We start from the raw sequence: 26,564 nt of genomic DNA, 5'->3' as shown, positions 1-26,564 counted from the left end.
AAAGTTTGGGGCACTCAAATATAGCCATCCTTACCTGTGCCATCTAGGATAAATAATAATTATAGTTACATGCAATATTACCTGTGCATTGCAAGATACTAAAACACCATCCTTAGCTAAGAACAACTTCTGTATTGCACAATTACAACTTTTTTCAGAGAATGCTATTTCAAGACTAATATCAGGGACATAACAATGCAAATTAAATACAATAGTGCATTTCTTGCTTCCAGAATAAAAACACACACACGCTGGCTGATTTATAGTTGTTGTTTTGCAACGATAACCTGCAGATTCAGCATTCAGAGCGCCAGGATGATATTTAATGGAAAATCTGGCACTTGTTTGATTTTTTAACACGTGATCCTGATTTAAAAAAAAAAAGAAGAAGAAGAAGGAAAAGAAAGCAAGGTGATTGAATTGACAGTGTGGGCTGATGTATTTGTTTTTGATTTCTTCAGCACGTAGAGCAACAATATATAGCTATTTTACATAATACACACCAAAAAGAAAGTGTTGGTTATGGTCATTTTGTTTGTTTCATTCTGATGTAAAAGCCTGCTCAGCCTCTGCTTCACAAAGGACCTTTTGATGCTTATCCCACTCAGCATTTTAGTTTTACAGAGCGGTACTACAACCCATCACAGATATTAAACCAGATTACAGGAAAGGGATTTTTGATGATCAGATAATAGCTGTGACTCGTGCCTTGCTCCTCTGCCCTTTTCCCGTTTTAGTTAATGTCAAACTTCACAATGCCCCCCCGCACCCCCCCGCCGTCACCCACTAGAACAGTGGCTTTCTCCTCTGACTGCTCAGTACAATGTAAACCTTTCTCTCACTTCCCTGAGCCACACAGGCCTTACTGCATTCACTTCAATCCTGGAACTGTATCAGAATGTTTTGAAAACTGAGGCAACCTTCTTGATAAACCAAGTGTCGCACTGTGGGACACCCTTACTCTGTGAGAAGCTTTGGCTGCCTCTTGGCTTGCTGCCATTGCTTTTTACTTGTAAAGTTGTAATGAGCTTGAGACCCCGCTTATTTGGGAAGCTGCCTCTTCCTGTGTAATACTGTCAGTTACAATAATGGAGGAGCATCCTGAGGATCAGCCGGACAGTGGGTCACCAGGAAAGGTAAAGGAAAGCGTTATGATTGATTACCCTCACCCGCGCGAGCACCCCCCAATGCACAGCTGATTTAAAATATCTCAGGCATTCGTCCTGCAAATCTGGTTTCCCTTATGCAGAGGGCTGAGCTACTGGGACTTCTGGCTAGTGAAAGCAGACTTCGGGTGGGCTCCAGATGACTTTTGGCATGAGTTGTGATGTGCTGTTAGGGCTGGATTCTCATTCAACTCTTTTAACCCAATTGAAGTCGAGGAATCTGTGGTTATTTACAGTTGGGCAGGCTCCTGGAGCTATTTTCTGCTTCACAGATTGTGTTCTTAGAAACTGTTCAAAAATCTGTAGCCTAGATAGGTGCTCTATCAGCCCCTTTAAGTCTCTTGCAATCAAAAAGACTCCCATTCACTTCAATGGGCTCTGATTCAGGCTCTGTAGATTCAAAATACAAGTTTTCCTTGCCAGTTGCTGAGTACCTTTCACTCCCACTGACTTGGTAGGAGTTAGCTCTTTACAATATCAGATCCTTAATCCTTGGCTCATAGTCTGATTTTACTGAAAGGAAAATAAAATACATTGGGAAACTTCAGTGGAATTAATAAAGAATGGACCAAGTTCTTTTCCAGTGACATATGAAAAGAACTCAACCTTTTATCTGCCAGGCTTTGTTTCTAAAGAAGAAGAAAAAAAAGAAAAGAAAACAACTTTCTTATGGGGCAATCTGAATTTCAGAGTTTAAAAGCAGTTGCCTCTTCTTACAGGGAAAATATAATTTCCATGAAGGTAAAAATAGAAACATTGACTAGATTTACGAGCTATTTGTTAAATAGCTACATTAGCAATACAGGCTCATTTTTCACCTCATCTTTTGCCTGCAGCCAGTTTTGCCACCCTTGTTCATGCTGAATTAGGGTACATACACCCATAAGCAGTTCCAGAGAAATCACCAAGACAACTCATGGAGAAAAGAATTCTTCACCATGAGTAAATGTGGCAGAATCAAGCCCCTTCTACCGCTAACATAGTTGACACACAGGCCAGTGACATCTCCCAGATGCTAATATGATTGAGGAAATAGAGTTATCTGGCTCCAGCAAAGCTGGCTGGCTATTCAATTGAGAAGGAAGGGGTCTGGACGGAAACTTGAGCCTCCTTCTTTGCTTGGAGACAGACTATAATTAACCCTCAAGCAGCCAGGCATGGGATTAGGGGGGAGTAAGCGACCTAACCCTAGCACGGTCACGTTAACACACTGTGCATTCCAGGTCCAAGCTGACTTGAGAACAGGGCTACATGCCTGATGCTCTCCTTCCACTACACAAGCAGGTGTGCAGGGAAGCGAGCTAGAGTTGCTGGAGCTTTAACCTAGGCACCTCTGGGACAGCAGAAATGAGCTAGCCCAGTGGGGAAAATGAAAAGAGGAAGGATATCCTTGCAGCTAAGGCACTAGACTACGCCTGTGTCTACACAAGACATAGAAGTCAACCACCAATATGCAATTTTAGATACACCAATTGCATAGCTAAAATCAATATCTCCGCAGTCGACTTCAGTGTCTGTCCACCTGGCAGAAGGTTGACAGGGAGTGTTTCTCCTTTTGCCCTTCCTTATTCCTTGCCTCTTGTGAGGAGTACTGGGGTCAATGTTGACACGTGGGAGCGTCATTTCATGCATACGCAAAATGATACTCTGCAAGATGAATGCTGAGCGCGTCAGTCTTCTTCTGTAGTGACTTAAGAGGCCAACGTTCAATTCCTGGCAGTACTATAGAGTCTCTGTGTGCCTGACTCTCTAGCTCAGTTCTCTGTCTGTGAAATGGCCACAATACTTCTTTTTCTCCCACCCATTATCTGCCTTGCCCGTTTAGACTGCAAGCTGTTCAGGGACAGCTCTCGCTTTCTGTGCATATGTAGAGTGATTATCACAGTGGGCACTGCCATAAAACAAAACATAATGCACTGCACCTTTTCAAGGCTGCAGTGTGTTATTCCCCAACCTGCCAGTGAGGTGCTACTGTGTGCTGCCACCACTGAAAAGGGTTGGGCTTGCATCCTCTGATGCTTAGCATAACTTTTTCCCTTTGTCTTTGAAGACGTGCATTTAAGGCCTTGTCTACACTTGTCCCCTTCTTCCAAGGGGGCTTGGTAATCAGGCTGATGTGAGATTATTAATGAAGTGCTGCAGTGTATATGCAACACTTAATTATGCAAATTCTCCACCCCGGCAACTTCAAAGCGTCAAACTTCAAAGTGCCAGCATGCCGTGCAGCCACGAGCACTTCAAAGGGCCTTTACACACCAAAATTTTGAAGTGCCCCGGGGTTCGACACTTTGAAGTCGCCACGGGATGAAGGGGGGCAATTTGCCTAATAAAGTACTGCATATTCGTTGCAGCATTTCATTAGCAACCTCCCATCACCCTGATTACCATGCCCCCTTCAAAGAAGGGCGCAAATGCACACATAGCCTAAGTGTTTCAGCTGTTGTGTTTTCAAAGCAGCAGGTCCGGGCTGCAGCCTGGAGGAAGGGCTATTAAATAATTACATCCCCTTTATTTTGCTGGCCATTGAACACAACCGTCTGATATGTTATGCCCACAGACCTAACATTGAGTTTGTTTTCTTTCAGCTACGATGAGTGCATTGGGCCTGGAGCGACACAAATCTATATTCCTACAGATGATCCTCCACCCTATTCTCTGACAGACCCTTGTCAAAGGAATGAATTGTCTGTAAATATTAGCGCAGAAGAGGAAGCAGCATCTGGGACCACAGGAAGGCCTTCTCGTTATCCAGTCAGACTGCAGGACTTGCAGCAGCCTCTCACATCCATTTCTTTGGCAACACTCACTCAGGAGGCTGCCCCTCCCTATGAGGTGGTTGTATGTGAACAAAATAGCCCCATTCCACTGGTTCCAATGGATGTACAGAAAAATTCTTCAACTGACTGTCAAACCCTTCTCAATCAAATCATCTAAATGCATCTTCCCATCCACTCTGTAGGAGAAGTCTGTCCAGATGCAAAAATTGGGTTTAACTGGAAGAATGAAACCCATAAAACTTTTACCTATTTTATATGTTTAAATGAGGCTGATTTTTTAAAAACAAAAAACAAAACAAAAAAACAACAACAGTGAATTTTGAAAGTGTAGGTAAACTTTTATCTTTGGGCTTTGAATTATTCCCTGCTGTCTCATGTAAACAACTGCAAATAAAACAGCAGCAACAAGCAGTGCAGCCAGCCTTTTGGAAACATCTGAAAACACATTGAAGTCAGTAGCTGTTAATGTAGATACATGTTAGCCAATTGACACTATTTGTCAATTTTATGGTATTTGCATGTTGTAGAGCAAAGAGAGAAAGAAGAGATTGTTTGTGTATATCACTGGTACGTTAGACCAAATGTTTCTGACATAAGAAAAAAACCTATAATTTATAATGCATTTTTATTTAAGTATAGTTCCAACAGACAGGCTGCATAGCATCTGGAAAATGTAGTTAGCATGGCTACTACTCTGTTGGAAGGTGGTGAAAGACACTATTTTGCTAATCTTAACCTTTACATATGTGGGCTATCTACCGGGCTTTTGATGCCATTCCAAAAAGTACCAAATCCAACCTCAAAACATTAATATATATATATATATATATATATATATATATATATATATATATATCAGTGGCTTCTCAGAAATACTAATCGGATACACACATAGCAATGTTTTTTTCAGAATTGCTAGCTGATGAGGCAGGCCTATGACAGTCTTCCTAGACTCTGCCTGCTGGGGTTGGGTCCTGTGAGAATTCTATCACAGCATGGTGGCTTGCATTGTTAGGGATGGAAAGGTATTTTGCAATACAAGCAGATAGGTTAGGCCTGGTTCTTGTGGTATAAAGCTGCATTTTCAAACATTAGCTAGCTGACTTTCTCAATTATGAGCCTATGGCATACACAAAGAAGTCATGACCTCTCCCTGCCAGTAACGGCCAAAGTGCAACGTAAATAATAGATGCCTGGACTTGGCATACGCAATGGCATAATTAACCTTATTTTGAAAAAGAAAAACTTTAACCTTTTATGATCTTTCATTGCAGTTTAGCTGTTCATAAATCTTACATCTGTTCTTAGAGTGCACCACTAATATATCTGAGAGAAATTGATTCAACCAATAACAACAGAGGGAAATTCTGTAAATTTAAAGATTTGATTTTACATGGTAAGGTGAGCGTACATCCTCTGTGTCAATATGCTGTGGTCCAGCTCCTCAACTGGTGTAAATCAACATAGCCCCTTTGAAAACAATGGATCTGTCTCATTAGGTAAATCTCTTGCAGATATGTCCCTGGCAAAAGTTCTTCAGTGTTCATCTGGACAGAAAGGACCTCAGTTTAATATCCCTTCTGTAGGAGAAGTATATAATCATTCCTTTTGAAAATGAATAGTATGTATTGTATCACTGCTTTATGGTTCAGATTATTGATGAAAATGATGCTTCCCCATTTACAATTGCATTTTGATATTTTATCAGTTTAATCAATTTAATATGTGCAGTGTTAACTTTAATATTATGCTAGGCTCTTAATCAAAATGTCATGCCATACCATGAAATGCCTTCCACAAGTCTTCAGTATATTACAGCATCACTGTTACCTTCATCAACCAAACTTGTAAGATATCACATTAGTTTGCTGGTATCTATTTTCTACAAACCCATGTAGGTGGTTATTAATTTCACTTCCCTTTTTTTTTAATTCCTTACTCATTCATCACTGGCTGTGTCTCTAAAGGAGTGGCTGTACAAAGTTTTGGGGTACAGTTCCAGGACCTGTGTTAAACAGGTTGTCAGCCAGGATAAGCACAAGCCTCCCTTCTGGCTTTTGAATCTATTAATTTAGTAGGACCTTACTCCCATGACTACTCCTACTAGAATCAGTGGGACTACATGCAGAGTAAGGTACTAGTCAAGTAAGGGTGATAGAATCTGACCCATAAACATTAGACAATAAACAAGAGTTTAAAAAAATTCTTTCTTTTGGCACTATAAAATTGTGGTGCTGGCGGTGTCTCTTGAAGCTCAGAACACTTTGCGCTTCAGAGGACCAGGCCTCCAATTTGTTGATAGAAACATGCAGCTAGAAAGTAATTTTTAAATATTATTTTTAACCTGATGGTGTTCCTCTAATTTCTTTTGGTCCTCATTATTGTCCACATACTTTTTTCTCCCCAAAAACCTCATTTTGATGAACGTGGTGGTGCGAGTGGCAGATTTGTATGTTCTCTAGTGATGGAAATGTCACCAGTGCTGACACTGTAGATACCTAATCAAACTCTTCAGACACTAGACTTAAAACTTTCTTAGTACTGTAAGCTGGACTACAAGTAGCAAGAGTGTTTACAAATAGTCGTCTGCTCCACCTTGTGGTGTATTGTTTTATAAAAAAGAGATCTCTGTTGTACTATGTAGCCATCACTCAAAGCACCCAATCCATCAAAAATACAGCCAGCTTCTTTGTCAGAGAAGCCACACAGAAGCCGGCTAGACCATCATCTACCATGCTCATGTTTAACATAGAATCCAGGCACACACTTCTGCTGGTTTGGGGCCCAACAATGATTTATTGTTTGTATGTTGTAGGTAAAATAAATACTACTACTGCTACTAATATAGTACTTCTATAAGTAAGTTAGCACCAAGTGCACAGCTATGGTAGCTTGTCATACACGTATTACAAAGAATACCTGCTTTCCGAACAGTGACCTATGAAGAAGAGCTTCCTTTAGTAAATAGTATATAACTAATTCTTAAAAAAACCTCCAAATTAGAACTAGACGTAAAAGTATGTTCTTACTTGTACTAAGTAACTTTGCAATTAGTATTTCACTGAAATGACCTGCAGGCGTGATTTTTTTCAAACAACTTGTTTGTAATTTTTTTTTTTAATATGTGAAAGCTGAACTTTACTGTGGTAATAGTTAGACAAGTCTGAATGGAAGTGGCAGAGATACTATATGGGACAGAGAATACCATTGATAGAAATTTGTATGCAACTACAATGTCTATCCAGTAGATTTTTTTACTGCCACCACCAGAGGAACAAGAGATGAATGTAGGTCTTTTTAATTATTTGATAGAGAAATGTAAGTTCTTAGGCCATGTCTAGGTTAAAGGGTTCTGTCGACAAGAGTGTCCAGATTGCCAAGCATGGTCTGTCAACAGTAACTCAACAGAACAACAGAATCTGTTAGTCTATAAGGTCCCACAAGACTTCTTGTTGTTCTCGAAGCTACTGACTAACACGGCTACCTCTCTGATACTTGTCAACAGAACGTGGCACTTTTGTCAACAGCCATACCCCATTCATCATGAGAAGAACGCCGCTATCGACAGACATCTGTCAACAAAATGCTGGTCTGGACCTTCCAGGGGAGGCCTTCTATTGACAGAAAGCTGCACAACCCTTTCTGGTGTGGTTCTGGGTGGCCTTTTTGCCAATAGAGGGGCTAGGCAGGCCAGCCACTCTCTTTCCGGGCGAGCAGATCACTCTTTTGATCTGCCCTGCGGGCTGGACGTGATCTGTTGACAAAAGTTTTGTTGTAAGAACTCTTCCAACACAAACTTCCACTGACAAATCCCTGTAGTCTCAACATAGCCTCAGAGACAAAGAGGACTGTTTAAAGGTCCATTCTAACCTCTGTTTACTGAAGTCAACGGGATTCTTTCTCCAGAGTTTAAGCTGGGGAGTTGGGTTAGAGAACTGTATTTGGCTATCAAGTTTTTCCCTGACTGTCTTAATTTTATACGATGTGCCCTAAGGGCAGGCTGAGTGCAGGATGTTGTTGTCTGGAAAAAAACGTCTGGGCACAGTTTCTTGCTGTTAACGTTGGCATATGTCTGTATGCACCTCCTTTATTTGGGGTCTTTTTAGTATACTGACCTTTGCAGACTGAACTTTTAGTAAAGAAGAGACATGTAACCCATAGAACTCCTGTGCTTTGTGTGGCATATGTACTGATTTGGGACTACTTGTTGTCTTCATTTGTGATCTGTCATTGGCACCGTTAATTGGGGACAAGATTATGACTCTCCCTATGCACCCTCTGTGGAACAAAGGGGTAAGAAAGGTGGTCGCCTGTTCTCTGGCTATTCACGCTGTCAGAACACAGGGGAGGGCAGCTTCCATGGATTCGCTATTCCTGCAGCTGCACAGTTGGGAGGGGAGTGCAGGTGCATCTTTGATTCTGTTTCCGTACTCCTCATGTACTGGCCAAGGTTGCAAATTACTTCACTCCAGAGCAAAGTGGGAGTGCCAGGTTCCTTCCTTGTTCCTGGGGCAATGCAGATCTAGGCTGCTCTCTGCAAATAAACATTCTAAACCATAAATTTATGCCTGAGGATTAGCTGACTGATAGACTCACATCTGTGATAGTTTTCCATCTAACCCCTATAAATATGGACCAACATTCATCTAAGCCGATCTCTGCCTACCTGCTTAAATAAATGGCTTCCTCGGGGATCTAACTCCCAGTGGAGTAAACTGGAGCCCTTTCATTGGCTTCCTTGAGAGCTAGATCACGTCCAGAAAAGAGCTACTATCACAGCCCCTAAAGGAAATGAACATCATAGCAAAACCACAACATGGTAATCTCCCTGCAGAAGTGCAGATGGTCCCAGTTGTACACTAGGGGAAGCCTGTTCTGTCACAGAGATGAGAGCAACCTCTTGGTCTCTGTTCCTTGCATAGTGATGGAATTAGTGGTGCCTTTTCTCCTGCCCACCTAGTGCGTGAACTAACTCCCTCAGAAGTGATGTGGGACTCACGGCATGCACTGAGAATCAACAGCAGGAAGAAAGTTTCTTCTTTCCAGTAATGTCTGATTTCAATAATTAATGGGTAATAATTAACTGACTACTGGTAGCTTTGTAATTAAGCAGTGTGACAAGGTAAGGCTGGGAGGGGATGAGAAGAAGAGGGAAAAGCAGAGCTGGCAAGCAAGCAAAGTGTGAGCAGCTGGGGAGGAAGCCGCCCCCGGGCCAAATGGGGCCAGCTGGTCCCACTTAAGCCTGCTTTTAAAAGAACCCTTTGCCCAGTAGGGCAGGGGGCGAGTTGAGCTGAGTTATGGCGGCAGGGCAGGGCAGGGCAGGGCAGGGCCGGCCCGGCCCTGAGATTTGGTGCAAGTCCAAGCAGACTGACCACACAGGAGGAGCCAAGCCAAGAGGGAGAACATACTGCTGCCACCACTGCCACTACCTGGAGGAGGGGTGGGGTGGGAAGAATCGTCTGGGGAAGTGGCCCAGAGAAGAGCTGCGGTGTTCCTAATGAAGGGAGCCCTTCCCCACCACTAGCAGCCACACAGGGTCCCTGGGCCAGAACCCATAATGAGTGGGTGGGGCCCAGGTTCCCCCCAGACCACCATCTTCCCCTCCACCACCACCCCCCATTCTCAAGAAGGGCCACAGTATCCTGGCCATGGGATAGTGGACTAAACAGAGGCCTGGAGCCCGGGAGCAAGGCAAGCCTTACCACAGCGGCTGAATTTACCACTTACAGCACTGAAATGCTATTTTCAGTCACAATTTTCTCAAAACCCAGATTTCCACAACTGCAACTATCTTCCATAGGCTACAGATACAGACTGAAAGCAGTACCCTGTGAGACCTTTTCCCAGCACTCAAGTGCGCAGCCTTAGGTAAATCAGTCGTGTGCTGTATAGAGAGCTGTACAGCAGTAAGCTCATGAAGTTCACCCTCTCTCTTGGTGTAAAGAGACTGCACAGGTTCCTTGCTCCCCAAGGTAGTAATTAGTTACACTGGGTTTATCAATAAAATCACTTTAGTGTAGTAAGTGTAAGAGAGAGAGAAATTAAGTGGTCATAGCAGGTAGCAGACAAAAACACACAGTGGGGCCAACAGCTACCGTGAGCCCCAGGAGGGGTGCCCAGATCTGTACCCCGGGAGGGGCAGGGCGCAGAGCAGAAGGGATGGGGCCGAAGGCAGCCAGTAACACTGGCTCTCCACACACACAGTGCAGAATGTGCTGATGGCACTTCAAAAGGACCCAGGGCTCTGGCCAAAGTAGCAGAAGCAGCAGGCAAAGATCTGGGCCCCTTTGAAATGCTGGGTCCTTGAGCACTTGCCCCCTTTGCACTTCTGCCCCCACCCCCACCGCCTTTGGCAGGCCTGCAAACAAACATGCACACTCAGCTTAGTGCAGGTAAGGAACTTCCTTAATGTAATACCTCATTTGTTACACTGTTGCACCACCACCCCCTCCACCCCCCTCACAGCCACCCACACCCTGCTTCTGCCCCCTCCCTGCCCGACCCCTCCCTGTCAGACTCTACACCCTTCTTCTTACCTACACCCCAGCCTGTGCCTGCACCATCTGCTACCCAACCCCTCACCCCTCTGCAGCCCAGGTCCCCTACCCACAGCCCGCTCCTGCACCCTCCCTGCCGCCCTGACCCCAGAGCCTGGCCCTCACACAGTCAGGGACTCCATCAGTGAGGTGTTTGTATTTGAGGTGTTTGTATTTGAGGGGGCAATTGCTCAAGGACCCAGCATTTCACAGGGGCCCAGATCTTGTTTTTGCTTCTCACTTCTGTGGCCCCCAACTGATTTGTCTGTGGGCCAGCGGCCCCCTGACCCAGTAAAGGTTCCCCACCCTTGGCACAAGTGGCCAAGCACACCGCACAGCTCAGTCACCGGCACATAACCCTGCCACCTTAGGCGACAGCACTGCTGTCCACCAAGTACCATCTCACTTTCAGGTGATGGTGTCAGACAGGGCTGGTGACAGACTTTGCTGGGCTCTGGGCAATGTAGAGGGGACTCAGCTCCCGGCCCCCCCAGAAGGTGCAGGGGCTTGGGCAGAAGGGGAAGGGCTAGGAGCAGGCAGCACTGTGCTGCCCAAACCACGCCGCACCTCCCCCAGCCCCACCTGGCCTGTGCTGCGTGGGGCTCTGGTGTTGCTTTAAAGGGCCTGGAGTTTCTGGGTGCCCCTGCAAATTGCCAGGCTCCAGAGCAAACTGCCCCCTTTGCCTCTCCCTCCCTGGCCTTAGATTTCTAAGCCTTTGGACCAATGGCCCAAAAGAAAGGCTAGAACTGGAGCTGTTTTAAAAAAAACAACAGTAGAAAATATATTTTAGGGAATGCCTCTCAACCAATGCAAGACCGAACTAGATGACTGTCAGTATGGAGAGTACAGGCAACCCCTGCCCCCTCCTACACACACACACACACACACAGAGAGAGAGAGAGCTGTACTGCAAAGTAAACCTGTCTGCTTGGTGCAACAGCAAAGCAGAAGTCTACGTCCTGCCCTGCGAGAGTGCTTCAGGCCTGACCGCATAGCACCACTTCCGTCGAGACGAAGGTAATGCAGGAGTTAGACAGTTCTGCTTTTTTCTCTCCCCCCTCTAGCTCACATCCTCATCACCAGCCCTCAGCCTCTCTCTGACCCACTCATTCATCCACCGTCACATCAGTGCTCAACTCTGGCTGCCTTTTCCTTCCACCAACCCTGAATACCCTGTCACAAGCCAGAGCTGAGGGAGGGAGAAAAAACAAGGACACTGGTCCCCAGAGTGGTCAGTAGCTGTCTGCATATGGTACAGCTGAGCTGCCTGCAGGCTCCTCACTCATAGCAGAGTCATGTCTCTGACTCCAGAGGGGAGACGGCCTTAAAATGTTGCAGGAGCTGTCCAGCTGGCCTCAGCCTGAAGGATGTTTATTCCTGGCTAATTCAGCAATTTCTACATAGCACTTATCCGTGCACGAGTCCTGCATCAGAAATTCCCAATGACATTTCACTTGGAACCATTTGGAACAGTATCAAGACACATGTTTTAAAATCCAAGAAGTCAGATTCAAAAAACGGGTTGCGTGCAATAGAGTGCAGCTGTCTTCTGCATGAGATGAGAGAACAGTAAGTGACAGTCTATGTGAATCTGCAATCCGGCACAAATTTAATCAAGGGGAACCATTTAATCAAAGGGATTAGCAAAAAAAAAAAAGTGTTTTACAATGAATACCTCCCTTGTGACTGGGCTACTCTATTCTGAGTTACACCATAAAGAATTTTGAACCCATATTCAGAGCTGCGATCAGCAGCGCAGTGCTAAGGCTGGCAGTGGAGTGAGGGTGGATTACATTACCTTTGATTTATATATAATATCAATGACAGCCCTAGAAGGTCAGTAAAAGAATTGGGAGAGCTGATATTAACAGATAGGAGCAGATAGGCATGAACCCTGTTGCTGTCCAACAACGAGTCCCAGCACCAGATTCCAAATGCAAAGACTACTGAATTTCAGATGTTTGGCTCAAGATCTGAACAAGTCTTCCAAAGGTTGCATCCAAAATCCAAATTACAAAACTGCTGCCCCACAGAGCAGGGGTGGGGAGAAGTGACTCCTAAATCAAGACACTGCTCATCTTCTAATCCTGGAAAAGTAGAGGTGGAGTAAAGTAAACAGAATCTAATGTCACAAGGAATAGGCTGCATTACAGTAAACCTTCAAAATACGCAGCTTCAGGTTGTACATAACTCACTTTAACGTGAGTTAAGCACAACTTGAAGCTGCTCTGTGGCTGTCAGCCTGCCTAGCTGCCCACAGCTGCAGGCAGCTAGGCATGCTAAGAGCCCCTTTTTTCTGCCTTCCCCAGCAGCACCTGTTATGCTGACAGCCTTGCAGCTGGGGGAAGGCAGGAAGCAGCAGCCAGGAAATTGACGAGCCCTGGTAAGCTGTTCAGTTTCCTGGGTCCCACAAATGGTAGGGAGCTGGTTCCCAGCTGCCCTGTGCTGGCAGCAACTGGGAAACTCACCAGCCATGAGCTGCCGCTTGGTTCCAATCTCCCCACTGCTTGCAGGACCCAGGAAACTGACCCGCACATGGCTGGTCAGTTTCCCAGGTACCCCAAGCAGCTGAGGCAGAGAGACAGAAACTAGGCTGCCCCCTGGCTCCCATCTCCCCCCACCAACTTGCCAGGACATTTTAATTATGTGGGAGTTGCTGGAACGCAACCCCCATGTAACTTGAGGGTTTACTGTAGTCATAATCCTATTTCATTCACATCCCTCCAATCATTAACCAGAAGCTGTTGCCCAGGCTCCCTTCTGCAACCGAAACCCAGAGCATTGTGTAGAATGGAGTGGAAATCATGACCTTGCTCAGATATTTCCACTGAGTTGGGGACAGGTGCAGCAGCTTCCTGCTATGGAATTTTGGAGCTGGATGTTTAAGAACACCTATCAGGATCAAGGGCCTCTCTTCCCAGCTGGTGTGACCCAGGGGATTAAAACAGAGCAAGGAAGGGGGCAGAACGAAGGATGTGGTGGAGAGGCATCTGCGCTGGACATGGCTTGAGCCAGAGTTTCCAGCAGTTGTGTGCCTTACACAGGTCTGGCTTACGCTAGTCCCTGCTCATTCCACTTGGTTGCCATCCTTACTGTGCAAACATAGGGTTTAATCCATGGAAGGTGATGATACAGGCCGCAGTGCTGGCCTTGGATTAAAACAGCATTAGGTTCCTTTATGTTCCTACTGGGAGTTTCCTAATGCAGCATCTGCTTTCAGGCCATAAGAGATGAAAAATAAAATGAATAAATAAAAGCAAAAGAAAACTTCACCTTTCCCACTGCAAACTGCTCAATCATTTACGGGCTGTGCTAATGGCATTGTCCAGTCCACCTGCAACCTGGCCTGACCATTCAGTCCTGCACCTGATGAAATCAACAGGAGACTGGCCCGTCTAAAGCATGCAGACTCAGCCACTTCACCGTTTATCCTTACCTTTTGTGGCCTGATCTTATAATCTAAAATGACTAGTGCAGTGCGGGTGAGCGTAGAGGGAGGCCCTTTGGGACCTCTGCAAAGGACACTCTTCTTCCCTTGCTTTTCGGGAACGTAAGAATTTCTGCTGCAATCCTTTGTAAAACTCGAAAAAATAACACTGGGGTTTTCAGCACCGGGCAACGATGGCCCAAATGCTGCCGTCCTGGCTGCGGGCGGTAGGGAGCCCTCTGGTGAGGCTGGGCTGCTGTAGCCCACTGCAGGTGGAGCTGCCAGCTGTGATGGGCACCTTCCTGGCCGGCTCACCACACGACTCTTTTTAGCTCAAGTCATCCTCAACCCCTGCAGCCGCCTGGGCGGGGGCGAGCTGGCACTCAGCGCTGTGGCTGCTTGGGTGCTCGGAGGGGCTCGGGGCAACAGGGCTGTGAACAACGCGGGCTAGTCCTGGTGCTGTCGGTTTGGACGCGGGCACCCGTGTGTTGGCTTGAGGCCTCTGCCTTGCCAGGCCTGTCCCGCCGCGGGTTACGGGGCCCAGCGCGGCGCTTTCGCTTTCGCTTTGGACTTGTGCTTCCACTTCCTGCTTGCGGGCGGGCGGGCGGCCGCTCGGCGCACCCGACGCGCGGCGGGAGCGCTTCTTGCCCGAGCAGCCGGCTCCCCGTGGGCCAGGAGAGCCTCAGCAAGCGCGAAACGCCCCTTCGCGAGCCCACAACCTGCTGGGAGCTCCGCGCGCCTGGGGCCGCCCGGGACCGCCCGGGAGCCATGAAGGAGCTCAGCGCAGCCGCCCCGGCCAAGCAGGACCTGCTGCGCGACTACGTCGCCTACTATGGCACCAAGTGGTCGGAAGGGAAACTGTCCGTATGCAACGAGGCAGCGCTGAAGGCCAAGGCGCGGCGCTTGCTGGAGGCTGGTGCCTGCGCGGCTGGGCGCTTTCGCAGGGTTAGCTTCTACAGCATTGCCGAGCGCTGCCTGCAGGGGGCCAAGCAGCCGGGGGGAGACGTCTTCCAGCGCCTCATCAAAGCTCTCGAGTTCCTGGAGCTGCTCTGCATCAACCTGCTCCTCTCCCCCTGGAGAAAGGAGATCAAGTCGCTGAAGGTAAGAGCTTGGGTGAAAGCCCTGGCACAGTCACAGGCTCAGCAGCCGTCAGTCCAGTGCTCCGGGTCCTGCTCCGTTCCCAGGGGGCTGCACCTTCCATGAAATGAATGGCTTAGAGCTCCCAAATCCACAGACGTCAAGGGGGAAATGCCCTTTGATTTCAATGGGCTTGTAACCCCGCGCCCTGTGGGGGAGGAGTAAGATGGAAAAAGTGCCTAAGGATGTTTGTTACTGCTCGACTAGGCCAGCAACAGGCCCATCCCAGCTGATTTGGGCATGTGGGCTCTAAAATTGTACAGGGAGCTCTTCCATATCCCACACTCTATCATCCAGAACTCTCAAATAACCAGCATCTTAACCATAAGTACATCTTAGTTACGTTTTCTGTAAGTACGGTACAGTGAAATACGAATAAATACAGCAAATACCGTGCAAGTTTACCGTGTCCAGAACTGCTGTGGTTGGTAAAAAAAAGTGCTCTACATACAGTTTTGTTTGTTTCTACATACGTGATCTTGTTTTTCTTTAGTGTTATGCTCTGTTAGGTGTACAGGCACCTCTCTATTATCCAGAATATTTGACATTCCAGCAACCTCCCCATCCGTGGGCTGCTGGATAGGAACAAGTTTACCATACTATACAGCGGCTTGGGCTACCTGGGCCTATAAAATTACAGCATAGACATTCCAGCTTGGGACCCTCCCTCCTTGGGGGATCCAGCCTGAGCCCAGATGTATGTAATTTTATAGCCCCATAGTCAAAGCCACATGTGCCCAAGTCAGCTGCCATGGGCCAGCTACCAGCATTTTATTGCATACACAGCTTGATGGCTTAGGGTCAGGTTTTCAAAGCTATGTGCCTGAACATGCAGGTCATTGCCTCGTCAGGTTTTTAAAAGGACCTGAGCAGGTTAGACACTTCGCCTTTGGGTGTCAGGTGCCTAATCTGCACGGGTCCTTTTAAAAATCCAGCTGGGTGCATAGCCGCACCTTTAAGTCACTAAACATCTTTGCAGATAAGGCCCTCGGAGCTGAAAACTTTCAGTTAGACTTACCCAAAGTGCCTAAGTCCCTTTTGTAAACAGGATTTAGGTACTTTTGAAACTGTTTCGTAAGTAGGCGGCTTGCTAGAGAGGAGCAGTGTGTTCTGTTCTATTCGTGGGGTTATACAGATGAGCAAAAGCTACATGTAGCCTGTTTGTTCTTTGTGCATGGACGGTTGGTCTGTCACGGCCATGGCACAGTAATGTTCTAACCTACAAAGTCACTCTACTACAACTCCTCCCTGGCTACTTTTCGTGCACATTGGGTTCTCTATGGATCAGCCCAAAGGAAGCAATTTTACGTAATGCCATCCTGGTACAAGTGTGAGGTCCCAGAACATGAGCTGTGAATTGCCATTTAAATCCTGCACAGCTGCCAGTTTGGATTCAGTCTCAAATAAATACCACACAAGTCCAGGCAGTGCACAGACACAGTGGGGGCGTGGCACAGTGTGTGAGCCTGCCCTACTGCCAGAGCAAGAAGCGGGACAGGAGGGAGGTCATGGTGGAGGGGCATCTGCTCTAGACAGGGCTTGAGCCAGGGTTCCAAGCAGTTCTGTGCCTTACACAGGTCTGGCTTATGCTAGTCCCTGCTCATTCCACCCGGCTGCCATCCTAACTGTGCAAACGCAGGGCTTATCCATGGAAGGTGATGATACGGGCAATAGCTGGGAGAGCCAAAGCATATAAGAAAAAGTGAGAACCAGCCACCACAGCCTCCTCAGCGATGGCACAGCCTGACTTGGCTGAGCATGAAGCCTCTTAGCATGCGTGGTTTTTGACAGTCAGCCTTTGATTGTGGATTAATTACACAGCCTAGTCATTCGGCCCCTTCCCCCATAACATGTTGCTCATCTGTCCATATGGTTCCTCCGGCAAATATCCAGAAAACTATCAAAAGGCAGGAGCCAGTGAAACATAAGACAAAGAGGAAGGTAAATGCCACTTTGAGGGAACAGAAACTTTTGATGAGGGACAAGAGTCTGAAGAGCAGACTGAGGAAAACTATACAGCTAATACAAAGAGTATCTTCTGCTGGATAGGTAAAAGAGGAGCTTGCCTGACCAAGTGACTGCTACAGCCGCCTAATAGTGTGATCTTTGAACCGCCTTTCTCAATGCTTGTCACAACCATGAGTCACCTCCATGGTTCACTGGCACTCTGTGATATCTTTGCAGTAGGTTCAGGCAAATTTGGGAACTCTGGTGTTATAACACCAGGGGAAGCTCCAGAAATACCGAAACATATGGCTCTATTAAAGGAACCAGACAATGGCGTTGCTATTTGTATTAACATAGCATATCAGAGCTCTAATGATGGACCAGGAAGCTACTGTACTAGGCACCATGGAAAGGCAGAACTAAAAAACCCCAGCCCCTCTCCCAGGCAATTTATAGTCGGCACGTAAGGCGGGACACAGATGGATACAGGGAATGGAAGTGATTATGAAGTGTTTACATACAACGATTTAAATAGAGATTTTCAAAAGTAACTATGATTTTGGGTATTCAACTTGGCACACTTAAGAGCCTGATTTCCAGACGGTGTTGAGCACTCTGTGATGCTATCTCAGAGGACCCAAAACCGTGAGTGACCCAGTTACGGTCTGCCTCAGCAAGAGAGCTTTGCTGACCTTTAACTGTGTGTCAGCTCTCTGCCACGTCTGCATGTCCACCACACCAGCCAACACCTTGAGACTGCCTGTCTTCAACTTGCCTTGCAGTTAACATTCGGTGAACCCCAGTTCTCATACCTCCTGCAGGCGTGTTCCTCTGTCATGCCCAACCCCTATCGCTGTGCACTCAGAAATTACCAAAATCACTGCCTCCAAAGAGACAGTACCCATGCCAGCTTGCTAGTTTTGGTGTAGATCTGTGCTTGACTGTAAATACATGCCACTGAGGTGACTTTATGGTAAAACCAAAAATAAATTTTTTAGTAAAGAACTGGAGTTAAGTGATTGTAAGCAGCGACAACAGAAACAGAAAATGGGTACAGATAAGCCATAAATAAAATAAATTTTCTAGTGTCTAAAACTTAACAGATTACAAGACTGGTCTCAGGCAGTTTCTCACCTCACAGTCAAATCTGTGTCCTCTATCCATGTGGCTGCAGAATGCACCTTTCACAGAGTCTGGAAGTGCTGGCTCTTTTGTCCCTCACACAATGGATAACCACAATGTCTTTTCTCTCCTCCTGGTAGTTCAGAAAATCTTTGACGTGTTTTTTCCTTTAAATGTAACCACTCCACAAAAAGTTCTTCGCTGCTGCTTGTTCCTCCAGGTGCAAAGCATGTCACTTTCTTGCCCTCTTGTTAATTAGCTCTTTCTGTTGCGTTAATTGCTTTGTTTACCTTAGATGCAAATATACTTTCATTGTCTCTGGCTTACAGAGTTTGAGTCTGGCAGATGAGCAAATCAGTATTCCTTTGTCCAAGACAAATCTGTTTTCCACGCTCCTCAGAGTGTTTGGTCTGAACCTGTCATAGGTCAGATCTACACCCAGACTTATCTATATCAGTATAACTGCACTTCTCGCAGGTGTGAGAAATTCGCACGCCTGTGTGCCATAACCTCACCTGTGAAGACAACGCTCTCTTGATGGGAGATCGTCAGTGGTCAAAGGTTTTCTGTTTTTTAAATTGAAAAAGACATGGCTCTTGAATGGAAGAAAAGGTGGTTGGTAGCTTTAAACTGTCCTGCTCTGGCCAGGGCAATCTCCTACTGCTGCTCTCTCCTTTTCAATTTGTGAGGCAATGGGCCAGAGCCTCAGCTGGTGGAAATTGACGTAGCTCCACCGAAAATATGGTACTTGAACCAAGTTCCCTGTCAGCTGTGCAGCTGCCTATTTAGTGTGGCACAGGTACTCAAAGACCCTGCCCAGGGACTTGCCATGGATAGGGCAGGGCTCCTCCTCCCCCAGCTCCAACCCAGCTGCACCTGGAATCTGCGGGGGCCAGGAGAGGGGTGCTTTTGCAATGGCCCAGAGCTGCCTCTGTGGGGAGAGGTCCCTTGCCATCCCAGCCAAGATGCTGCTGTGAGGAGCTGAAGCGAATCTTCTCTCCTCACAGTAGCTCCAGAGTACTCTCCTTCAACCCCTCAACCCAGCCCCATCCCGCAGCCTGCACCCTCATCTGCAGCCCTCGCACCTCATGCACTGCAGTCCTCTGCCCCACCCTGAGCCCCTCATCCCCAGCCCCACTCCAGAGCCCAGATCCCCAGCCAGGACCCTCGTACCCCAACCCAACCTGCTCAGGGTGGGAAAAATTAGAGAGCACTCACCTGAGCACAGAACAATTTTCAGGAGGCTTACAATAATGCTGATATTAAAACTCAAAACACAGTGATGCAAGTTTGGGGAAATAATTTTTTTTTTAGAACTAAACAGTTATGAAATTATTTTTAAAAACCTTCCCCCATCCTCATCTCCCTCAATGTCCATCTCACTGTTGCGTTTTTTTCCCTAGACATTTACAGGTAATTTTGTCTACTGTGTTCAATCAGTGCTCCCGGAAGATGTAGTGAAAACAATCCTGGAGAAAATAGGTTATATTGGAACAACAGCAACAGAGTTTTCACTTGTCAGAAAGATAAATGAAGAAGAAACAAAAGAGACTGCATTTGAAATATTTCTTGCAAGAACTGAGTGTGAAACCATCCTTGAAATGACAAACAAAGTACAAGACAACGATTTGGAAGATATCCTACAGAAGAGAGCACAAATGCATTGGAATCATGAAGAGAACAAGGACAGAGAAGGTCAACACTTCCCAAGAGAGGACCCTGAAAATCTGGGAAGCAAAGAAAATAATGAGACTTCTGCATGCCTTGGTGCTCAACAGAAGTCCTTGATAAAAAGTAAGACAGACTTTGAAACTGATGGAAATAGTAAGACCAAAGATGAATCCCATTTTAAACCTGCTGCTGCTACGCCTGGATTAGCATCTACTCAGTCTGCTAGCAGGCTTCAAGCACACTCAAGACAAGTAAATGATTCAGCACAAGATCATGGCAAATGCTCAGATAGTGAAGACTTCATGGTCAAATACAGTGACATTGTCATAGCACAACAGCCCATCTTCAGTGAGATTTCTTCTCCAAAAGCATTTGGAAAGAATCTAAGAGCTGATCAGAGTGAAGATTGCATTTTGGTGAAGTCAGCACCGTTGACAGCACACATAGCTGGTCCCAGTCCACTCTCCCCAGGTGCAAGCGGCCCACAGGCCTTTGCAATGTTTGCTGACGGTTATACTGAAAGCAGAAGTGCCCTTGATAAATACAGAACCCAACAGGTCCCTGAAGAAACAATTGAAGCAAAAATCAGTGATGCCATGAATTGCATAGGCAGCCTCACAAATCCTGCTGATCAACCTCAGGAGCTGAAGCCTCCATCACATGGCAATACAGTTGTTACAGAATTTAATGTAACCAGGGATGACAAAGTCTATGAACTGTCTTCATCGTTTAGCAAACTAAAAATCCAGGATGCCAGGGATGAAGAGCTTATGCATCCAGTTGAGGAAACAGCACAACCTGAGTCTATAACCTATGTAAACACAAACAATAAAGACATCCGAGAATGTACTCACTCCAGGATGAAATGCAAATATCCAGTTGTTGTTCAGCCAACAAGCGTTTGTCAGTCCTCCTCAGACCTACTTGGTCATGCCAGTGGGGACCTGGAGTGTCCTACCGCTGACTCAGATAACAAGAGACCATTAATGGAAACACCTGGTACACATGCAGCTTCAGAGGGCTTCAGATACATCAGAGAGCCACCAAATGCCACTTACATCCCTCCAAGGAGTATTTATGTTCCACCTTCAGGTACTACCCTCACTACCATGAATTGTGGGAAGAGCCACTTGCTGCCTGAAGGGGGCTTGCCAGAGTCCTCTTCATCTACAGACAAAGGAAAGTTTGAAACTTACGCTTCACAAGTGAATGAAACAAACCAAGAGGACTATGTAATTATCAGCAAGGATGATTAATAAGGAGTGCCAGGTCCACATGATTCTGCCTTCGCTGTTGGCAACATGCATAAATTTCCAGGCTGGTCTTGGTCCTCTCTTGAGCAAAGACTGAGTCATCCTACCAAAGCACATGGTGCATTTGGGTAGTGAAGAAAGGGAGGGACTATTAGAGTAATGACACTGATACTCAGGTGTGCAAACCTGAGTGATCACTTGTGCTTAATTTGTATTAAAGATGCGAATACATTTGCAAACATATTTGACGTATAATTAGACACCTCAGCCCTGTTGTATTTAGCTTCTGACAGATTCTTCAAATGCATATACTGCCACTTTCTCTCTCCTTCTTAGACAAGTGATTCTTGTAACGAGGCAGAAAACTTACCTCAAAGAATGAAATAGTCTAAAACCATGGTGCAATGGGAGAAATAGGTAAATGGTTCCAAATTAAGGTTGTTAGTAACTTCTTCCATGATTCATTAAAGTTACGTTTGAAGATCATCACATTTCAGTGAAACTAACTTTTGAGCTCATATTCCTTTTCCTGGTTCTCAATCCTAAAACTGATTTGGAAAGTTTGGTAAAATTCTATTTGGATGGTCAAAGAAAAAAAAAACTGAGGTAAAACACAATCTACTGAGACATTTTTAGGTGTATTTTTGAATTAGGGTATTCCAGAGGTGGTCTAAATATACTTGATTCTATGCAATTATAGGTTTTGATACTTGCCTTTGTTACCGACAAATAATGCCAAAAAAGCGGGGGGGGGGGGGGTTCCCTCCTAGTTCTGAAATTTGACTGTCTCACACAGACCCTTATGTCTGTACAGAATCCTGGTGAACTCAGTCATGCTTAGTGCTGCAAGAGGGATTTTCCTCATAAATCAGATGGCTGGCTTGAGGCCTCAGTGAGGACTAGTGCCTTTAACCAATGACAAACTCCTTATTACTGAAGTTATAACAATTAGTAGAAAACCAGAGAAGTATTTTTTTTCAAACATTTTAGCATGATATTGAAGTTCCAAATTCCAAATATACTCATGTGCATATACACCAAGATTTTCAAAAATACATGCTGAAGTTAGATTCAAAGCCAGGCCCTTAAATAATTAGCCTAAATGCTGACTAGCTCTTGACTTCAGTAGGAGTTGTTATAGGTCACTAACACGAGCCCTGTATTGTCAAACTTAAGCATTCAAAAATTACAGCTCAGGCCCAAATGAATTTTTGGGCAAGTATATATTTCTGTGTCTTGCCTTTTATGGGTTTTGAATCTTTAGGGTTCACATTTTCAAATTTTTCTCCAAGAACACTTTAAACACAATGAAAAAAAAAAGCCAAAAGAACTTGAGATTCTTACTAAACATGATTGTAGGGGCTGGGGATATAAGTAAAACATGGGAATATTGAAATAAATTAATAAGAATTGGCAACAATATGACACTAACTTTAGGTTCCCTATATAGAAAAATATTGGCTAATCAATGTGAATACAAATATGTGCGTGAAGCAATAAGCAAATACCATATTTATTTGAATTTTTATTCCTTTTGCTACAAGTGCTGTTATCTGAGATTTCATGTTAAGACAGTATTTTGACTGCTGACAGTACCTTTTCAAAAACAGCGCTTAATATAAAACGGAATAACAAACGTAAATGCTAAGATCAATATATTTTTCAGAAACCTTAAGCAATCTGCTTTTTAGTATAAGGTATTAGAATGTAGATCTTTTCAATACCAGTTCTTTCCTAGTGTTGCTTATTTGTATATAGAGAAATAGTTGCTCTCATTTCTTCAAATTCTTTATACTCTCATCATCAGGACTGTAAAACTGTGGCTGTGCCAAGAGGGAAAAAAACCATGATTCTTGTAAGGTGAATGGAAGAGTGGGCTATTGGGAAAGCTGAAGAATTCAAACAGGGAAAGTTCTGTGCTTAGAAAAAGCCATTGGAGAATCCCTGCAATGAGTCTTAACTGTATAGCAGATATAAAACGCTGGCGTCACTGAAGTCAATGGCAAGAGTGCACCTGAGGTTTGAGTAACGTATATGTTACACATACAGGAACGGCCATTCACATGTCTTTGGAGTCCATGTTCACGCTGAACTTTGTTTCATTTATTGTGTTTTTATAAGATCCATTTCCCATCCCCCATTGGTGATTATTAAAGTTGCTCTTTTGTTTTTAAGCTTTGTGTCTAGCAAAAGTTCTTAGGGGAGCTCTGTGTGGGACGTTGCAAAAAGCCATCCTTACCACACATCAAGCTAAGTACTGTATAGACATAGCCTGCACCTGCGTGGCCGCTGGGAGCAAGCTTCACCCTGGGTGGATGGGCTTCCACTAGCAACAACCAAATGGCTACATGAATATTATGGCATGGGCAGGAGTGTGGGGTCTTAAGCTTTGGGGGTTACAGCAGCCACAAAGGTATTTTCAGCATGCTACATTGGGCTCTGCTAGCATGAGTTTGCCTACGCAGGCTGGGAGCTTTGTTCTCAGCTGCAGTGTAGCAATTCCTGGAGAGGTGTATGAATAATGCTTATGAAAGAAAGTGGGTCTGAGTGGGAAAAGATTATGATAAAGACAATAAAAAACTTAAACTTACATTTGGGGAAGAAGCAAGAATTATAGGAAACCAGAGTGCTGTCCCAAACAAAAAGCATAAAAATATTGTTCTCTCGGGGGCAGCTGTCCCACTCTGGCATGAAAGGGATTAAAGCAGTCCAAAGAGGCTGTGACCATCACCAGCCAACCAGGAAAGGGCTTAGTGAGAGCCAATCAAGTAGAGGCTTGAAAGCAATCACGCCAGGCTGGGCATTATAAGAAGGCTGCAGCGGCAGCAGAGGCCGGGAGAGGCCTTGACTGCCAGACTGGGGCCCTGGCTCAGACAGGGAAGGTGCTGGGGCTAAAGGGAAGCAGGCAATAGAATGGGGTTGGAGGAAGGCAGTAAGTGATTGCTGCTCAAGGTTCCTGAGTTTGGAGCCCAGTGAGAGACCTGGGCCTCTCCTTTTGTCCCTCTACCTGCCAGTGATGCGAGTGGCTAAGCCAAACCACATGTGGCCTTTGGAGGCAGGGACTAGACTGAGAACTGTGCTGAGCCACTGAGATGAATGATAGAATCAGAAGCCTCCAATCCCTAGTGAGGGGCACGAATGGGGGAGCCAACAGAACAGGCCCCGCAGCAGGCCAGTGTCCAGCGAGGGCTGTCAGGGTCTGGGAATGATGTGGGTCTGGGAGGACAATGGAGACAGACAGTAATGGTGAGCGAGACACCACTAGCAGAAGTGCAATGCTGAGCCTTAATTCCCAAAACATCCAGCAGGAGGTGCCCTGGTGGTATCTGACCTCACTACCCGGTCTTTAACATGAGTTGTCTCAACTCAGCAATAGCAGCCCCGCCCCCCGCCACTTGGTCACCAAAGCACAGTGCCACTAATGAATTTGCTTCACTAACATTACTAATTGAAATCCATTTTCATGCAATACCTCAGTTACACATAATCCAGCAGACCCAGCGTGCCCCTATTGTCAGATGTGAACATTTAATGACATTTTTGTGATTTGAGGAATGGCTTTAAACCAAATAAGCCACATTTGCATATGGGCGTTGAAGAGTGTGCCATCTCTGTGCATGCACCTTCACAGAGAGTCTCTCCGCACTTCTGGAGCCTCTGAGATGGTCAAGTGGCAGACACATGGAGAGCACAGACTGGACAGAGATAGCCTCTAACACTATTTTACAAATAGGCAGAAAGTGGTGATGCCAGAAGGGGAGGCAGCAGTGGGGAGGATGCAGGGTCATGTCCTGTCTGCTCCCCTCCTTCCCCCTCAGATTTCTATCACAGATTATCTGTCCTGCACTGAACCCAGTTGCATACCACCAGAACCTTCAAATCTGAGGTTTTTCAACTGCAGGGCATGAAATCGGGGCAAGTGACCACGCTAGGCAGCTCAGGCTTCAGAATCACCTCAACATTTTGAAAACTTCAGTTTTTACTCATGCTCTCTATTAGCAACGGTTATGAATCATCTCTGGGCAGAAACTGGGGGCAGAAAGCAAGAGTTTTCTTAAGGGCCAAGCCATTTATGAGTCCATTTGGCTGGCCAGTGTGCTCTGTCCCACACATTTTAATGACTACTGTATCTCCTTTTGCTTAGTTAAATTACATCACAAGCAACACCTGAACTTAGCTGACAGCAGTACAAGGGCTGCGTACATCTGTTTCTAAAGGAAATCTAGTTGCTGGAGTTAAATGTTTGCATGACTTGCTAACTTTAATTGTGCTACAGCTGGTACTGATTATCTGTGGATTAAATAGGGATTTACCTACTGATTGGATGGCTCTCTCACAAAACTGAGTCACAGCCTATTCCCAAAGCCATGTGCTACACAGATCTAGCCCCTTTGAAATGCTCAGCTCCAGGCCCTGGATTACAAACATTCTCTTTTGATCACTACAGAAGCAGATCTTACTACTCACTCAAGTTCTCTCTCTAGATGTCTTCAGCTAGTCATTTTTCCACTTAACATTCATATCACATCCATGACCCCATGTTGTTTAGAATTAAAGGAGCTGAAGAAGTATGGGTTAGCTTTAGAACAAATGTTCTTGAAAGGCAAGAATCAAGAAAATTGAATTTCAGTGCAGGAAGATTAAAAAAACATTAAGCAAAGACAGTAGGGGGAAACCACTAAATTATAATTTGTTTAGAGAAAGTGAGCATAAGTTTAGAAAGCAGGAGATTATGAAACATTATTTGAGGAAGAAACCAAAAGGAGTTGACAGGGACTTAGAGGAGCTGGTTATACTGTCTGACACATATTGAGGCTTCCAATGACATATTGAGTCAGTTTTTATATCACATATAAATGTTTCTAACATACAGGCCGTGTCTACACTAGCCAAAAACTTCAAAATGGCCATGCAAATGGCCATTTCGAAGTTTACTAATGAAGCGCTGAAATACATATTCAGCACCCCATTAGCATGCGGCAGGCCGCAGCACTTCAAAATTGATGCAGCTCGCTGCCGCGCGGCTCATCCAGACAGGGCTCCTTTTCGAAAGGACCCCAGCAACTTCAAAGTCCCCTTATTCCTATTTGCTCATAGGAACAAGGGGACTTCGAAGTAGCCGGGGTCCTTTCGAAAAGGAGCCCCGTCTGGACGAGCCGTGTCAATTTCGAAGTGCCGCGGCCGCCCGCATGCTAATGAGGCGCTGCATATGTATTTCAGCGCTTCATTAGTTAACTTAAGTTTTTGGCTAGTGTAGATGTAGCCACACTGTCACATTTTTTCCTCTGATCATTGGCAGAGTAGCCACCATCCATTTGAGCCCATAGCCAAAACAAGTAAAAACTTGCCTGTTCACAAAAGTTTTTATAAAGGAAAAAAATATATATAATTAACTGAATATTTCAAGCATACAGGAGAATCTCCAAGGAGTTGGTGGGTATTTTTGGTCTCTAGGCATGCCCATCTTCTGTGTTTTTTCCTCTACTTTAACATATTGAAGCAGTTACAAACTGTGAAGCTTGCTGTTC

The 26,564-nt window shown here is 45.5% G+C and overlaps 2 protein-coding genes across 4 annotated transcripts in view; both read left to right on the top strand.

Moving 5' to 3' along the window:
• Nucleotides 1-8,393, top strand: part of BEAN1 (brain expressed associated with NEDD4 1) — a 108,599-nt gene extending 100,206 nt beyond the window's left edge. For all 3 annotated transcript variants that reach the window (XM_075009196.1, XM_075009194.1, XM_075009195.1), the window contains one exon: nt 3,752-8,393. In XM_075009196.1, the coding sequence (XP_074865297.1) occupies nt 3,752-4,100 (349 nt within the window). In that variant the 3' untranslated portion in view covers nt 4,101-8,393. The remainder of the gene's footprint in view (nt 1-3,751) is intronic.
• A 6,119-nt stretch (nt 8,394-14,512) lies between these two features.
• On the top strand, nt 14,513-26,073 carry LOC142020819 (uncharacterized). Its single transcript, XM_075009031.1, has 3 exons — nt 14,513-15,007; nt 19,516-20,875; nt 22,844-26,073. Exons 1-3 carry the CDS (start codon nt 14,675-14,677, stop codon nt 22,849-22,851), a joined length of 1,701 nt encoding a protein of 566 aa, XP_074865132.1. The 5' UTR covers nt 14,513-14,674; the 3' UTR covers nt 22,852-26,073.
• Nucleotides 26,074-26,564: the final 491 nt, after the last annotated feature.

Source organism: Carettochelys insculpta, chromosome 14 (genome assembly GCF_033958435.1).
Source record: "Carettochelys insculpta isolate YL-2023 chromosome 14, ASM3395843v1, whole genome shotgun sequence".
NCBI classification, from domain to species: domain Eukaryota; kingdom Metazoa; phylum Chordata; order Testudines; family Carettochelyidae; genus Carettochelys; species Carettochelys insculpta.
This window is presented reverse-complemented; position numbering and strand designations above follow the sequence as displayed.

Excerpts from the sequence above, each read along its gene's own strand:
- LOC142020819 (XM_075009031.1), top strand. The coding sequence starts at position 14,675 with ATGAAGGAGCTCAGCGCAGCCGCCCCGGCCAAGCAGGACCTGCTGCGC. Across the intron at positions 15,008-19,515 it reads AGGAGATCAAGTCGCTGAAG|ACATTTACAGGTAATTTTGT; the intron begins GTAAGAGCTTGG and ends TTTTTTCCCTAG.